Source organism: Sapajus apella, unplaced genomic scaffold (genome assembly GCF_009761245.1).
Source record: "Sapajus apella isolate SASKATOON/1434 unplaced genomic scaffold, GSC_monkey_1.0 scaffold33, whole genome shotgun sequence".
Taxonomy (NCBI): domain Eukaryota; kingdom Metazoa; phylum Chordata; class Mammalia; order Primates; family Cebidae; genus Sapajus; species Sapajus apella.
Genome location: NW_022436973.1, coordinates 83,508 through 98,193, shown reverse-complemented (window position 1 = coordinate 98,193; position 14,686 = coordinate 83,508). Strand labels below are relative to the sequence as shown.

General features: G+C 50.2%; 1 protein-coding gene across 3 annotated transcripts in view; it reads left to right on the top strand.

The window, feature by feature from the left end:
* Nucleotides 1-14,686, top strand: part of L3MBTL1 (L3MBTL histone methyl-lysine binding protein 1) — a 44,721-nt gene that overhangs the window by 18,014 nt on the left and 12,021 nt on the right. For 2 of the 3 annotated variants that reach the window (XM_032294915.1, XM_032294914.1), the window contains 12 exons: nucleotides 4,518-4,606; nucleotides 5,120-5,224; nucleotides 6,080-6,215; nucleotides 6,600-6,691; nucleotides 8,228-8,379; nucleotides 8,791-8,867; nucleotides 9,456-9,541; nucleotides 9,733-9,843; nucleotides 10,273-10,387; nucleotides 11,262-11,361; nucleotides 11,517-11,714; nucleotides 11,790-11,860. In XM_032294915.1, the coding sequence (XP_032150806.1) occupies nucleotides 4,518-4,606; nucleotides 5,120-5,224; nucleotides 6,080-6,215; nucleotides 6,600-6,691; nucleotides 8,228-8,379; nucleotides 8,791-8,867; nucleotides 9,456-9,541; nucleotides 9,733-9,843; nucleotides 10,273-10,387; nucleotides 11,262-11,361; nucleotides 11,517-11,714; nucleotides 11,790-11,860 (1,332 nt within the window). The remainder of the gene's footprint in view (nucleotides 1-4,517; nucleotides 4,607-5,119; nucleotides 5,225-6,079; nucleotides 6,216-6,599; nucleotides 6,692-8,227; nucleotides 8,380-8,790; nucleotides 8,868-9,455; nucleotides 9,542-9,732; nucleotides 9,844-10,272; nucleotides 10,388-11,261; nucleotides 11,362-11,516; nucleotides 11,715-11,789; nucleotides 11,861-14,686) is intronic. The other variant, XM_032294913.1, reaches the window with a different exon arrangement.

The window sequence follows — 14,686 nt, the reverse complement described above, 5'->3', positions numbered from 1 at the left end:
ATACAAGGGAATGTCACAGAACAAACTCTGCCTCCTGGAATATAGGAAGGCTCCATGAGATGATATTTTCATCCATCCATTCATTCATCCATCCATCCATCCTTATAGTCATTTAACAAGCATTTGTTGTACGTCTATTTTATGTAAAGTCTTATTCGAGGTGCTGGAACTATGGCTAGGTCTTGAAGGATGTGAAAAAGATAGGATAATGGAAGAGGTGGGGGTAGGATTTTAAAGCAGAAGTATCAACCTGTGCAGAGGCACAGGGGAATGAGAATGCATGACAAAGATAGAGTGATAGGGAGTAGCTAGTTACTGAGGGCTGTGTGTGGTGTGGAAAGGTGTTTAGATTTTTGGGCTTTGGGTTGGAAGTGAGAAGCCATGGAACTAAAAGCAAAGAAAATAAGCAAGTTTTGCATTTGAGATGTATTCTGGCAATAGAATAAGTCTGAGGCAGAGATGAGTTAAGAGGCTTTTGCCAGGCACGGTGGCTCACGCCTGTAATTCTAGCATTTTGGGAGGCTGAGGTGGGTGGATCACCTGAGGTCAGGAGTTCAAAACCAGTCTGACCAACATGGTGAAACCTCATCTTCAAAAAAAAAGAGGCTTTTGGACTAGGTTCAAAGCAAGCAAGGAGAGTAAATCTGGAGAGATGGAGATAGATTCAAGAGATACCTAGGAGTTGGAATCAGCAGAACGGAAGGATCCTGGGGAGTTTAAAAAAAAACAAAAACAAAAAAGAGGCATAAAGGATCACTTCCAAGTTTCCAGCTTGCGTGACTGGATGAATGGATGGTGGTGCCATTGAGTAGGGTAACGAACGCCAAAAGGGGCACAGGCTTTGGCCGAGAAGTTACAAGTTCGGTTTTAGATCAGGCTGAGCTTGCCAAAGAAAGTCCTAACCAAGAACATCTGGTCTAAGGAAGCAAGAATAAGCAAAGGAGCATTTCTGGAAGTGGAGAGAGGATCAGTGCCACCGCTAGCCAATATGGTGCTTTTGAACAAGTTGTAAAAAGTACCTCTCCTGGGCAGACCAGTTAGAAAAGGGCAACCTTTCTTCACAAGAGACTCAGTCACTTGGCATGGCAAGAAGCCCAGGCTGGATTTCAGCCCATTCACCCCCTTGGCTGGGCATCTGTATACAGTGCACAGATTGCACAACATACACAAGAGCCTTGGGACTTATTTGGGTTTGGGGATGTGCCTAAGGGCTCAGCCCATTGTTCACCAACAGAAAAAGGAGGCAGGAAACTGGGTTTGGCTCGGGGCTTGGTCAGGGAAGGAATCTAGTAATTTCCGAAGGATTTGGTGATCAGGCCTCTTTCTAGTGGATTACGTTGAATCTCTGTCCTCACCTGTGAAAGGGGTTGCTATGAGCCCTCCCTATCACCTGAGGGCATTATGAGGACTCAGGGAGACCATGTATATGAAGTCTTTCAGCCACCCCTGTACCCCCAATTTCTAGTACCAGACATGGCACACAGGTTTAACCATTAAATGGTAAAAAGAATGGTTATAGTCAAATGAAGAGGTGCATGATGGTAAACTGTGAAGAATGTATACGTGGTAAGTGTTGTGACTAGTGAGAGTATGAAGATACTACAGGCAGGGAGAGATATCTTCAGGGGACCAGTGGTTAGAGATAATGGCAGGTAAAGAGGGTGCTGGTCAGAGGTGTCTGCTGTGGCATGGGGATCTCAGAGCTTGGCCTTTGGAGTATGGTTAAAGAGAGGTGAACTGAGAACCGAAGCACCAAAGAGCAGCAGACGTGCCTGAGACAAGAAATCTGCTAGGTAGTCAGTCCCTTAGCTGATGTTACGGTTTGGCAAGAGTGAGGCAAAAAGAAGAATGTCATCCAGGGAGGACGAAGTGGCTGTTGGGAAGGATTCTGTCATAGTAGTAGAGATTTGGAAAAAGTGAAGAGGTCTTATGCATGGTGATATGGAATCCCAGTGGCAAGAAATAGCAAAATGATTGCATTCTGAAGTCTACTCTCTCTTCTCTTTCCCCTACTCCATAAGAATGGATGAAGACTGAGTGGGAGAACTGGAGGGTTTCTTGAGGGAACACAGCAGGTGATATGTTCTAAGGGACAATCAGGACAAAGGATAGCCAGAAGAGATGAGCTCTAGACTGGTGTCCGCATAGGTCTCTGAGAGTTTGTTAGCTTGCTTGATCAACTGATGAACAAAATACTTGCTATGGCCCAAATGAATCAGGTAGTTGAGGTCTCAAGGTTTGGTACAGTGACTAAGGAATGTAGGCAGCCAGACAGGTGTTTCTAAGCTGAGTATGGTAGCTCACACCTCTAATCTCATCACTGTGGGAGGCCGAGGCAGATGGATCACCTGAGGTCAGGAGTTCAAGACCAGCCTGGCCAACATGGCGAAACCCCATCTCTACTAAAGATAAAAAAAAATTAGCTGGGCGTAATGGTAGGCACCTGTAATCCCTACTCGGAGGCTGAGGCAGGAGAATTGCTTGAACCCAGGAGGCAGAAGCTGCAGTGAGCTGAGATTGCACTACTGCACTCCAACCTGGGCGACAGTGTAACTCTGTCCCCCCAAAACAAACAAACAAACAAACAAATAGACAAGTGCCTGTAGTCACTTAGGCCACTTAGGTCCAAACTAAAGCAAAAAGGAAAAAAGCATCTTCCTGAGAGACAGACCGCTCCAAGCCCGAATTATCCAGGGCAGTAGCCAAGAGGCGCCGAGCGAGGCAGAGCTGGAATCTAGTCCCACAGACTCACAGACTTAGTGAAGACCCAGGGAGCGCTGGTAACAGAAGTTTGGCACTCTGTATTTCATAAGGATTTTTTATACATAGATCTGACTTCATCATCATAGTGATCCTCTGTGGCGGATATCTGCATTTTAAAGATGACAAAATAGAGGCATATAAGTTTCTAGAAGAAGCTGGAGTTACTTACCTAAGGGATATGAATTGATTTTTGTAAGTTGTTACCTCTTCAGCTGTCTGTAGCCTTCAGTTGGAGGCAGCTCATGTTGACCTGGTCAGCCTCCATGTAACTGGCTATTCCAGCCTTTAAAGGGTACTTGTCCTCTGTTAAAGACACCTCAGGTTATATTGAAGGTGCTGCAGAGGAATTTATCTGCTTCCCCAGGACCCTGAGACTCAGAGGTATAGACAGGACCTGGGCTGTAGGCCCTGACCATAGCGTGTGTGTGTGTGAGTATATGTGTGTGCATACAGACTATATGTGTCTGGGAGGGTTGCGGAATCAGTGTGTCCACTCTGGGTGTGTCCACCAAGCACACATATGCACATTTGTGTATGTCTCTGTAGGTGTTCATGGCAAGAAGAATCAAAAAAGTATTTCTTCTTTTTCTTTTGTTTAACTTTTTTTGAGACGGGGCTCCTCTGTCACCTCGGTTGGAGTGCAGTTGCATGTTCTCAACTCACTGCAGCCTCTGCCTCCAGGGTTCAAGCAATTCTTCCGCCTCAGCCTCCCAAGTAGCTGGGACTACAGGCATGTGCCACCATGCCCGGATAATTTTTGGTTTTTTGTTTGTTTGCTTTTTGAGATGGACTCTCGCTCTGTCCCCCAGGCTGGAGTGCAGTGGTGTGATCTTGGCTCACTGCAACCTCCACCTCCCAGGTTCAAGCAATTTGTCTACCTCTCTATTTCTTCCTACCCTCTATTTCTTCCTACCCTCTATTTATTTCTTCCTACCCTCTATTTCTTCCTGCCCTCTATTTCTTCCTGAGGCAAGACCCATCCTCTCGAGTAGCTGGGATTACAGGCACATACCACCATCCCCAACTAAGTTTTGTATTTTTAGTGGAGCGGGGTTTCACCATGTTTGCCAGGATGCTCTCAAACTCCTTACCTCAAGTAATTCCTCTGCCTTGGCCTCCCAAAGTGCTGGGATTATAGGCATGGGCTGCCATGCCAGGCCAATTTTTGTATTTTGGTTAGAGAAGGGCTTTTACCATGTTGCCCAGGCTGGTCTGAAACTCCTGAGCTATAGTGATTAACCTGCCTTGGCCTCCCAAAGTGCTGGAATTACAGGCATGAGCCACTGTGCCCAGCCATGTTTCTTACTTCTCCCAACTCTTCCATTTATTCTTATTTTCAGGTTTTCCCTATCATTTCTTTTTTTCTCTCCTTTCCTTGTGAATTTAGACGGCATTGTGATTAAGTCCTCTGGCATAGGACTTGTCACTTAGCTTTGTCACATCAGAGGATAGGGTCCCTTTGTGGCTGAGACTTTGTAACTTCAGTCAGTTGCTGAATAATCCAGAGTACTTCTGCTGACAGTGGCCTGGGGGCGGGGGAGTGACGGGCAGAATTTGATGTGGCCTCACCTGACACGGAGCTTCCCATCAGCCACCTGTGTCTGGCACCATCATGGTGGGTGGGACCAGAGGGTACCCATGACCACAGACAAACATTTGTGGGGGAGTGAAGGTAGAGCTTGGTCAGGAGAAGCTGAAGAAAGTCATACATCAGTAGCAGCCCAAGAGTTAGCCTTTCTGTCCCCTCTCTACAGCAACAGGTGAGAAGAAGGAAGGCTGGTCGTGGGAGTCCTACCTAGAGGAGCAGAAGGCCATTACTGCCCCGGTCAGCCTCTTCCAGGACGTGAGTTGGACAATTTCCACCTAGGAAGAGCTTGCCTTCCCAGTCCAGGGACACACCACCAAACTCAGGCCTTCTGGTGTTTTCTGTGTCAGGCATGCCCCAGTGGACTGGTAGAATGGAAGGGAGAGAGTGTTTAGGGGCCTAGAGTGGAAAAGGGCCCACCATAAGGGGCTGGCAGGGTAGGAAGAAATAGAGAGGTGGAGGCTAGGCTCATCCATTACTGGGCCTGCAGACTTTTGAATTCTGGTGACTTCTACTCAATTCAGCATTGATCTTTCCATGACTTTGGTGAGAGGGAGCCCTTGAGTCCAGGCCTAACTCACCCACATTTTTCAAGGGACCTGGGAGATATTCTCTCTCTGTCTAGATCCCTGCAGTAATGATCCCCAAATAAGCTGCCCCTTTGGAAATACCAGGCGGGTGGGGCCTAAAGGCAGCTCCTTCACCCCAAGCCCACTAGGCAAGGATAAGGCTGGATGGAAGCTGGGTCCTCTCCACTCTGTGCGTTGACAGTCCCAGGCAGTCACTCACAACAAGAATGGCTTCAAACTGGGCATGAAGTTGGAAGGCATTGATCCTCAACACCCGTCCATGTACTTCATCCTCACCGTGGCTGAGGTGAGCTGGATCTTTCTGGGGACATAGAAGGAAACACCTCCCTCCCCTCAGAGCACACATAATCTAGTAGGGGATTAAGTTGGAACACACAGAAAGTTTAAAAGAACAAAAACCAGATGCAGTGTCATGGGACAGTCCTGTTACTAGATGAATGTACACTGTCCACCCTGGGGGAGCTTGGGGAGATCCCGAGAGCCAGGGATATTGGCATGAGTCAAACAAGGTCCTTGTCCTCTAGAAGCTCACTGCTGTCTGGGGAATCAGCCAGATAAACATATCAGCCACATGCCACAGGGTGGCAACAGACTTGATCTGGGAGGCACAGCTGGGTCAGTTCTGTCTGAGGAGCAGGAAAAGCATAGAGGAAGGGCCTCCTTTGCAGAGTCTTGAGAGAGAAGCTGTGAATAAGGAGGGAGTTCCAGGCAGAAGGAGCAAAGTGGGCAAAAGCCCTGGGTTGTGGAACAGACTGTCACCTTCAAGGAATTGCATTAGCTCAGCAAGACTGGAAGCAGAGTGTAAGTGGGGAGCAGTGAGAGAAGGTAGCAGAGGGAAGGGTCATCAGGAGCCCTCAGCAGTCCTGAGCCTTGGTGGCTGCCCTCAAATTTCTGTCCAGGACTCAGAAGGGCAGGAGACTGTCATAAAGTCCACCTCTCTTGCACCCAGGGCTCATGAGTACCTGACTGTCCTCACTGCAGAATGGGACAGCATGGGTCAGAGTACAGGATAGGGGGTGGGCTTGGGGAACCTGTTAGCATTAGAGCCCCTGAGACCACCAGGCTGGGCCAGGAGAGGTGAGGGAGATGGGGAATGGGGCATCTCCTGACATTGGAGTCCTGATTCCCCTCATGGTGCCAGGTATGTGGCTATCGCCTACGTCTGCACTTTGATGGGTATTCTGAGTGCCATGACTTCTGGGTCAATGCCAACTCCCCTGACATTCACCCTGCTGGCTGGTTCGAGAAGACAGGGCACAAGCTGCAGCCTCCCAAAGGTAAGGCCTAGCTGGGTTGGTTGCATTGAAGCAGCAAGTCCTCAGACCCTTCGCTTCTTCCCCTTGGGTCCCCCAGTTTCCAGCTCTTGTGTTTTCTGACCCTGTACCCTGTTCCAAAGCCAGCCTCTCTTCATCACATCCTGATATGACTCTGCCCTGGGGCCAGGTTGACCAGAAAGAAACCCTGGGACTTCCGCTTTGCCCTGGCCCTTTGAGTGTCTACCAAAGTCATGTCCTGCTTCAGTATGGGGGGATCCCTGCGCAGGTTATTGAGGGTTGGGTGGGGTCCTCAGGCATGCCTGATTCTGCTGCTTCAGTGTGGGGTGCCCTCGCCGTGGCCCAGCCTCTGCACGGTGCTCTGTTCATCCCCCTCGAGGGGCCTAGGTTACAAGGAGGAGGAGTTCAGCTGGAGCCAGTACCTGCGCAGCACAAGAGCTCAGGCTGCCCCCAAGCACCTGTTTGTGAGCCAGAGCCACGTGAGTGCCCCTGAGTGAAAGTGGACATCATCCCTATGTGCCAGAGTCACTGCAGCTGGCCCAGGGTAGCTGACTCATCGGAAGGGAGCTCATCTACTGGTTCTCTCAGCTTTGCTCTGATCTCTCGTGTCAGATGGGAGGGGCATAGCTGGGCAGGGTTTAGCGCCAAAGGTGGGAAGCTGGTTGTAGGTTTTTCTGACTTCCCTCCCTCCTCTACTGCAGATACCCTATCCTCAACCTCCTTTTGCAGCCCCTGGCCCACTACTGTCGTCTGAGCACTGAGATGTCATTGCTCATATATTCTTGCTTTTTGGTTTGTTCTACAGTTCTTTGGTGTAGGGTCAATGCCTCTATTCTGGGAGCTTTTTCTTTTCTTTTTGCCCAACATTGAGACTCTTTCACCCCTGTCCTTTCCTGTGTTCATGGCAGCTGGCAGCTTATCCAGCAGTTAAAGTATCACATAATCCCAAGCAAAAGGCCTAAGAGATATAGGGAGTCCCTGAAAAATACCATACTGGCCAGGTGTGGTGGCTCACACCTGTAATTCCAGCACTTTGGGAGGCTGAGGCGGGAGAATCACTTGAGCTCAGGAGTTTGAGGCCAGCATAGGCAACAGAAAGACCTCATCTCTACAAAAAATGTCATTAAATTAGCTGGGCATGGTGGCACATGCCTGTAGTCCTAGCTACTACAGTAGCTAGCTGAGGTGGGAGGATTGTTTGAGCCCAGGAATTCAAGGCTACAGCAAGCTACGATTGCACCACTCCACTCCAGACAGAGTGAGACCCTGTGTCTAAAAAAACAAAACCATATTGAATGTCTACAGTCCCCATGGGCCTGGGACTCCATGCTCTTTAGGCAGGGACAGTTACTTCCCCACTGCATTCCAGCCCCAGAGTTCATACTTTCAAGTTCCCAGGTGACAGATGGGGTCCCACCTGCTGTTGTGACAACAAATGCTGACTTGTAATTCAAACTGTTTAAATCCTGGTCCCGCCATTGACTAGCATTGTGTTCTGGGCCAAGTTATGTAACTTCTTAAATGGGAATAGGGTTGTTGTAAAGATCCAGGGAGGTGATATCTTTTGAAGCTTATGCCTGGTACATGGCAGGTACTAAACTACTGGTTCCCTGCCTGCCTCCATGCCAAAGATGTCAGCTGTTTCTTCCTGGCCACCCCGCTGTTGCCACAACTGCCTCAGGACAAGCTGGGTGAGGCTTGTCCGGATATGGAAGACTTGTACTTGGTTTGCCAGGTTCTTTGGGTGAATGCATAGCCTCCTTCTGGGCATTTACCTTCTGGCACAAACCAGACCTCCTCTGAGCGCACCTTGGAGGCCAGAGGTTCCTGAGTGCCGCAGGGCTCAGGTTATGATTAGCCCTGGAGGGTCCTCTTTCCCAGCTTATTTCTCCTTCCTTCCTCACTGCCCACACCCCAGGCTGTCCTAGAGAACCTACTCCTTTGTTTGCCAGTAGGCTCTGGGCTTGTGCTAGCCAGCTTGGCTCTGGCCGTGGCAGCCCCTCTTTTTCCCCTAGAGTCCCCCACCCCTGGGCTTCCAGGTGGGCATGAAGCTGGAGGCTGTTGACCGCATGAACCCGTCCCTTGTCTGCGTGGCCAGTGTGACTGACGTGGTGGATAGCCGCTTCCTGGTGCACTTCGACAACTGGGATGATACTTACGACTACTGGTAGTGGGAGGGCCCAGACTTGGCCTGGGCGGGTGAGGGGATGGCAGGGGGCAACTGCCTTCATATCTCAGGCACTGTGTGGCCCCACTCAGTCCAGCTCTGACATTCAGATCTTCTCTGGGTGGAGGATAATCGAATTGAGCTTTAACATGAGAAATATAGCTCAATGTTAAATGTATCATCTAAAAATACCGTGATTAAGATGAGCAAACCACTATGAGTCATGATTTTCCCTTAGATATTATGGTGATAGAGTTTATAACTCATCTTGCAATTTTCTAGTTTTGTCATTGCCATCTGTCTCCCTCACTAAGAAGTAGATGAGGGTGGGCTCTGAGCCATGCTGTCAGAGGATGGCAGGCTCAGGGCCTCAAGTTTCTCTTGGGACAGTGACATGTTCTTGGGTTTCAGGTGTGATTCCAGCAGCCCCTACATCCACCCAGTGGGCTGGTGCCAGAAGCAAGGAAAACCCCTCACCCCTCCACAAGGTGACCCTGCTGCCTGAGCAAGCCCTCTTTCCTAAGCCTGGCTCTATTTCCCTCTCCATTGGCCCCTTCCCAGTAGTGCCTCAGTAGCTGCCTCTCTATGACCAGGGTGAAAGAATAGACATGTCCTGAAGCCTCAGCTTCTTGGCCTGGGAGTTGAGAACTCTTTGATTTTAGGAGAGTCCTGTCAAACCCTGACTGCATTTGGGTTTAGGGGAAGAAAGGTACATGAGCATCTCAGCAAGGGAGCAGGGAGTCAGAAGTAAAGAAAACGAGTCCTTCCTCCTGGGAATATTGCATTGGCCCAAATACAGTAGAGATTCAAATGGGGCTGGGTGGGAGCAACAGGCCGAGAGTGACAGGTGTCAGGCTTCCCAGACAGCCCTGTGAACTATTAGGGTGGTGCTGTGCTTGGTTCTACTAGCACACATTTTCCTGAAGAGTCCAGTGCAAGCAGCTGGCTGTGATGATGGTGGGGGAGATTCTGCTTCAAGGGCCTCTGTCCTTTCCATGTTCCTGGTCCTGCTTGGGGGCAGAGGGCTTCCCCAGTCTATCTGGGTGGCTAGATATTGCTCTCATCCTCTCCTACAGACTACCCAGACCCTGATAACTTCTGTTGGGAGAAATATCTGGAAGAAACTGGGGCCTCTGCTGTGCCTGCTTGGGCCTTCAAGGTGGTGAGTCAGTGCTTCTTGCCCCCAGAGCTGAGCTCAGGAAGACATGGAGCACTCAGCTAGCCAGGCTGGGGGCCTAGCCTGCTCCTTTGGGCAGGCCCCAGTTTCCCCAAGCACAGCATTTGAGCTCCCCTTGTGAGGCCTCAGCTCTGCTGAGCCGGGCCTTGGCCTGAAGGCAGCTGTCCCCTCTACAGCGACCCCCTCACAGCTTCCTGGTCAACATGAAGCTGGAGGCTGTGGACCGCAGGAACCCAGCCCTGATTCGCGTGGCCAGCGTGGAAGATGTGGAGGACCATCGGATAAAGGTGGCTCTGGGACCCTAGGACTGGGAAATGGGCAGGCCAGTTGGGCAGGAATTCTGTAGACTGCTTAGAGGTCAAGGGCATCATGGCACAAGATGAATGATGACAAAGATCTTGGATCTCATTCTTGCCTCATCTGTGGCTTATTTTTGTGGACTTGGACAAGTCATTTTCCCTCTCTAAGCCTTAATCATCTGTAAAATGAGCCTAATAATCCTTGTCCCACCCAAGGTTTGCTAGTGAGAGATGCCAGTAACTTAATGAGTGAAGCCCTTGGGAAATGTGACCGAGGCTGATTATTGCAGCGTTGGCCCCCTGGTTCTTCCAGTCCAGGATCTTGCTTCTAACAGGTCCCAGGGGTGGGGAGAGCCTCCTAGAGCTGAGCTTGGCTCCATGAGAAATGCCTGACTTCCAAGGGCCTTTCCTCCCCAGATCCACTTTGATGGCTGGAGTCATGGCTATGATTTCTGGATTGACGCTGACCACCCAGACATCCACCCTGCTGGCTGGTGCTCCAAGACAGGACATCCTCTGCAGCCTCCTCTCCGTGTGTAACCCTAAGGCACTCTGATCTTTACCTTTCTCCTTAGGTTCTGATAGTCCTATAGTTTACCTAGGGAGCTCTGACCTCCCATGCCCAGGTATGACATAGAGGGCTCTGATGCCTACCATAAGTTCTGAGATCCCCCAACCACCCCACCCAGGACTATCTGCTACACTAAGCGGTGCTTCTGGCTACCCCAGTTGTTGGCGTTTGGGGTGTCGAAGTGCGAAGGGGCAAGCTCACTTGGTTGCATGTGCTTCAGAGGTGGTTAGGCACCCAGAGATTTCTCATCTAGCAGAACCACACTGAGCATGCACTATGTTTGCTAAGGAAATGCTGGCTTCCTAAATTAAATTTTGATTGTCTGTCCAGACAGAGGTTAGAGTTCAGGTTACTGGGCTGCTCAGCCCCATTTTCACCCTTAGGATTTCCCTTCTTTATTTCCTTGCTGCCACCATGTTTGTCTTACATGGGGTGTTGATCTTCTTGAATGTTCTCCAAACATGGGCAGAGCCTTAAAAAAGTTACCAAAGTCTTGGGGATGAAAACAAGAAAAAGAACTGAGAGTAACATGAGTCTGCCTGATGTGGCTTCTAAGATACGGCTACACCCAACCAGCTCTGAATGTCTCTTCTCTCCAAGGGTTCTCGCAGAGACTGAGGGCATGGCCTGCAGGTTTCAACAAAGTATCAACATGTGAGAGCTAAGCCTTCCTTCCCCAGAGAGGGGCAGATATCTAGTTGCAGAGAATGGTGTCACAGCTGACACAGGACCCTTGTCCCTGGGGAGCGGGTTTCTAGTGGAAACTGCTCCTTCCCTGCCCCGCACTCCCCACCCCCATAACTCCATGAGGACCCTCTCCTTTCTGCTCCTTTAGGACCCAGAGAGCCCAGCTCTGCCTCCCCTGGGGGCTGTCCCCCTCTCAGCTATAGGAGCCTGCCCCACACTAGGACCTCCAAATACAGCTTTCACCAGCGGTGAGTGAAGGCTTCTGAGAGACCCTCAGCGTTGTTTTGCACCTACTGCATGCAGCCGACTGGGGTCCACTAAAACACTTCAGATGGGGCCAGGGGTGGGGAGGGCTCAGTGGGAGCAGTGGATTCAACCCAACTTAAGCTTTCTTCTTCTCCAGGAAGTGCCCCACTCCTGGTTGTGATGGCTCTGGCCATGTCACAGGCAAGTTCACAGCTCACCATTGCCTCTCAGGCTGCCCGCTGGCTGAGAGGAACCAGAGCCGGCTGAAAGCAGAGCTGTCTGACTCGGAGGCCTCAGCCCGTAAGAAGAACCTCTCAGGCTTCTCCCCAAGGAAGAAGCCTCGCCATCACGGCCGGTATGGAGGCCAGGGACTCAGGGCCTGGGCTTCCTGGGGGTCTGGGCTGGGCCAGGCACTGATTCCCTGCCACAGACCTGGTCCCTCTCTCTCCAGAATTGGACGCCCTCCAAAGTATCGGAAGATTCCGCAGGAAGATTTCCAGAGTAAGTCTAGTTATCTACCCCTGTATCCTCCTCTGCAGACTGTTCACAATGAGTACTCTGTCACTGGTGGATGAGACACCAGGATTTCCCAGAGTGGGAGAAGCTGGAAGGAGGGCTGTGCCTCTTCATTTGAGATACTGAGAGCACAGAGCAGTGGCAGGAGAACTGGAGGGACCTTGAGCGACCTGGGGTTCTAATCTCTTGCCCCCCATGGCCTTGCTCTGAGTCTGTGGGGAGGGCACAGAGCCTCTCGGGGCCTTTGGTTCTCACTGTGAGGCAGGATGAAGCCCCTGCTCTTCTCTGATTCTAGGCTTCCTGGGAAGGAGGCCATGGCTGTCACTTTACTTGTGTGACCTTAAGCAAGTCACTTAACATCTTTGAGCCTCAGTTTCCTCACTTGAAAAACTGGATAAAACCTGTCTTTCTTTTGTCAATACCTGAAATACGTAACAGTGGTTACTACCACTACTTACTGAGCACCTACTATGGGCCAGGCACCGTTCCAGATGCTTTACACATACTATGTCTAACTCTCACAAGAGTTCTCGAATATGTATATTGTTCTTTCTTTCTGCAAGAAGAGGAATGTGAAGCTCAGAGGGTGAAGTTACTTGCTCAAGGTCATTCATCTTGTAAGGGGCAGAGCTGGCATTCCAACTCGGATCTGACCTGACTCCTCCCACTGCATGCTGCTGGTATAAGAGACATGAAGCACCTAACCCAAATGTCAGTTGACTTTGTGCTCCCTTGCATTAGTGTGCTTGCTACCATAACAAAATGCCATTGACTGGGTTGCTCAAACAATAGAAATTTATTGTTCACGGTTCTGGAGGCCAGAAGTCCAAGATCAAGGTGTTGGCAGGCTTGATTTCTTCTGAGGCCTCCCACCTTGGGTGGCCGATGGCTGCCTTCTTGCTGTGTTCTCACGTGGTCTGTCTTCTGTGCACGAGCATTCCGGGTGTCTCATGGCGTGTCCAAGTGTCTCTTCTTATAAGGATACCAACACAATTGGATTAGGGCCCATCCTAATGACCTCATTTTATCTTAATCACTCTTTAAAGGCCCTTTCTCCAAATGCAGTTCCATTCTGAGGCTCTGGGGGCTAACGGGCTTCAGCATATGAATTTTGCAGGGATACATTTCAGCCCACCACATGCTTCAAGGGGTGGTCCATAGTGACTGAGCCCTCTCCTGGGTGGTGAATTCATCTTACATCTTCAGCCGCTAGTACGGGGCCTGATATACAGCAGGGATACCACAGTTGAATGGAATGCATGTCGGATTTTTTTTTTTTTTTTCTTGAGACAGAGTCTCGCTCTATTGCCCAGGCTATAGTGCAATGGCATGATCTCAGCTCACTGCAACTTCTGCCTCCTGGGTTCAAGTTATTCTTCTGCCTCAGCCTCCTGAGTAGCTGGGATTACAGGCACGTGCCACCACGCCCAGCTAATTTTTATATTTTTAGTAGAGACAGGGTTTCACCATGTTGGTAAGACTGGTCTCGAACTCCTGACCTTGTGAGGCCTGCCTTGGCCTCCGAAAGTTCTGGGATTACAGGCGTGAGCCACCACGCCCAGCCTTCATGTCATTTTAAGACTGAAAGATCGGGAGGCTGAGGCAGGAGAATTGCCTGAACCCAGGAGGCGGAGGTTACAGTGAGCCAAGATTGCGCCATTGCACTCCAGCCTGGGTAACAAGAGCAAAACTCCGACTCAAAAAAAAAAAAAAAAAAAAGACTAAAAGAGATCTTGAGAAATCACCTGGTTTAATGTGCCTTTGGCAAGACGCAAGCTGTTCCAGTTCTTCAAGAACAGTCTCTGTAACCTGGGAAGTAAGTAACATAGTGATGAAAAGCATAGCCCTCAAGTCAGACTACCTTTTACAGGCCGAGAGATCTTGGGCAAGTGACACTGCTTCTCTGAGCCTCATCTTCCTTTTCTGTAAAATGCTGATGATAATTGTACCCACCTTATGATGTGGTGAGAGGCTTAACTGAGACGCTTCATGTGAGGCGCTTAGCAGAGCTCCCTGCCAGTATTATTAATCTGAGTTTCTTGCCTCACTCCCTCTTGCTGTCATCTCATACTGTTTCCTCTTTGTGGAAGCAAAATCAATTTCTTAAGCCTCAGGCGTGAGTGATGAGGGTCTTGGCTAGCGCCTAGACCCTCAGAGTAAGGACTCCTAAGAATCAAACTGCTGTGGGCACCTCTTGTACCCACCCACCTGTGGTACCCATGGTCAGGTCCACTGCAGGACCAAGTTCTGACCACCAGAGGGCACTTGCCTACTGTGCATCCCAAAATTCAGCTGTGGAATTCTCAGGAAGCTAACATCTTTCCAGTGGTTGAGACTGTGGCCCAGAACAGGCAAAGAAGGACTCACTCAGAGCCTTGAGGCACTTCAAGGATAGAGCAGGAGCCATTGCCCAGGTCTTAACTTCTGCAGGGCTCTCCTGCTCTTCCAGCTGGCCTCATCCAGAAGCGCCACTGGTCTCTCTTGGTGTTGTTCCAGGGGCAACTTTTTACACACTGGTGGGTAGACTTCCTTAGTGTAGGCTCTGGGGTTTGCTGGTGAACAGTTTCCTAGGAAGGGCAGCCTGGAGAGGACAGGGCTTGGCTGGGCTTAGTTTTTAGGCCTTGGAGTATCAGCTACTTGAAGGAACCAACGAGCCCTGTCTGAGGAGCCATGTCTGACCTGCAGCTGGATGGTTTGCAGTTAGATAAGACACTGTAACTGCCGTTGAACGCTCCTGGCCTGTACTCTTTCCTGTGCCCTGGGGAAGAAAGATAAAGAGAGAAGCTTCCTACAAACTTGGTGTTGTCTCCC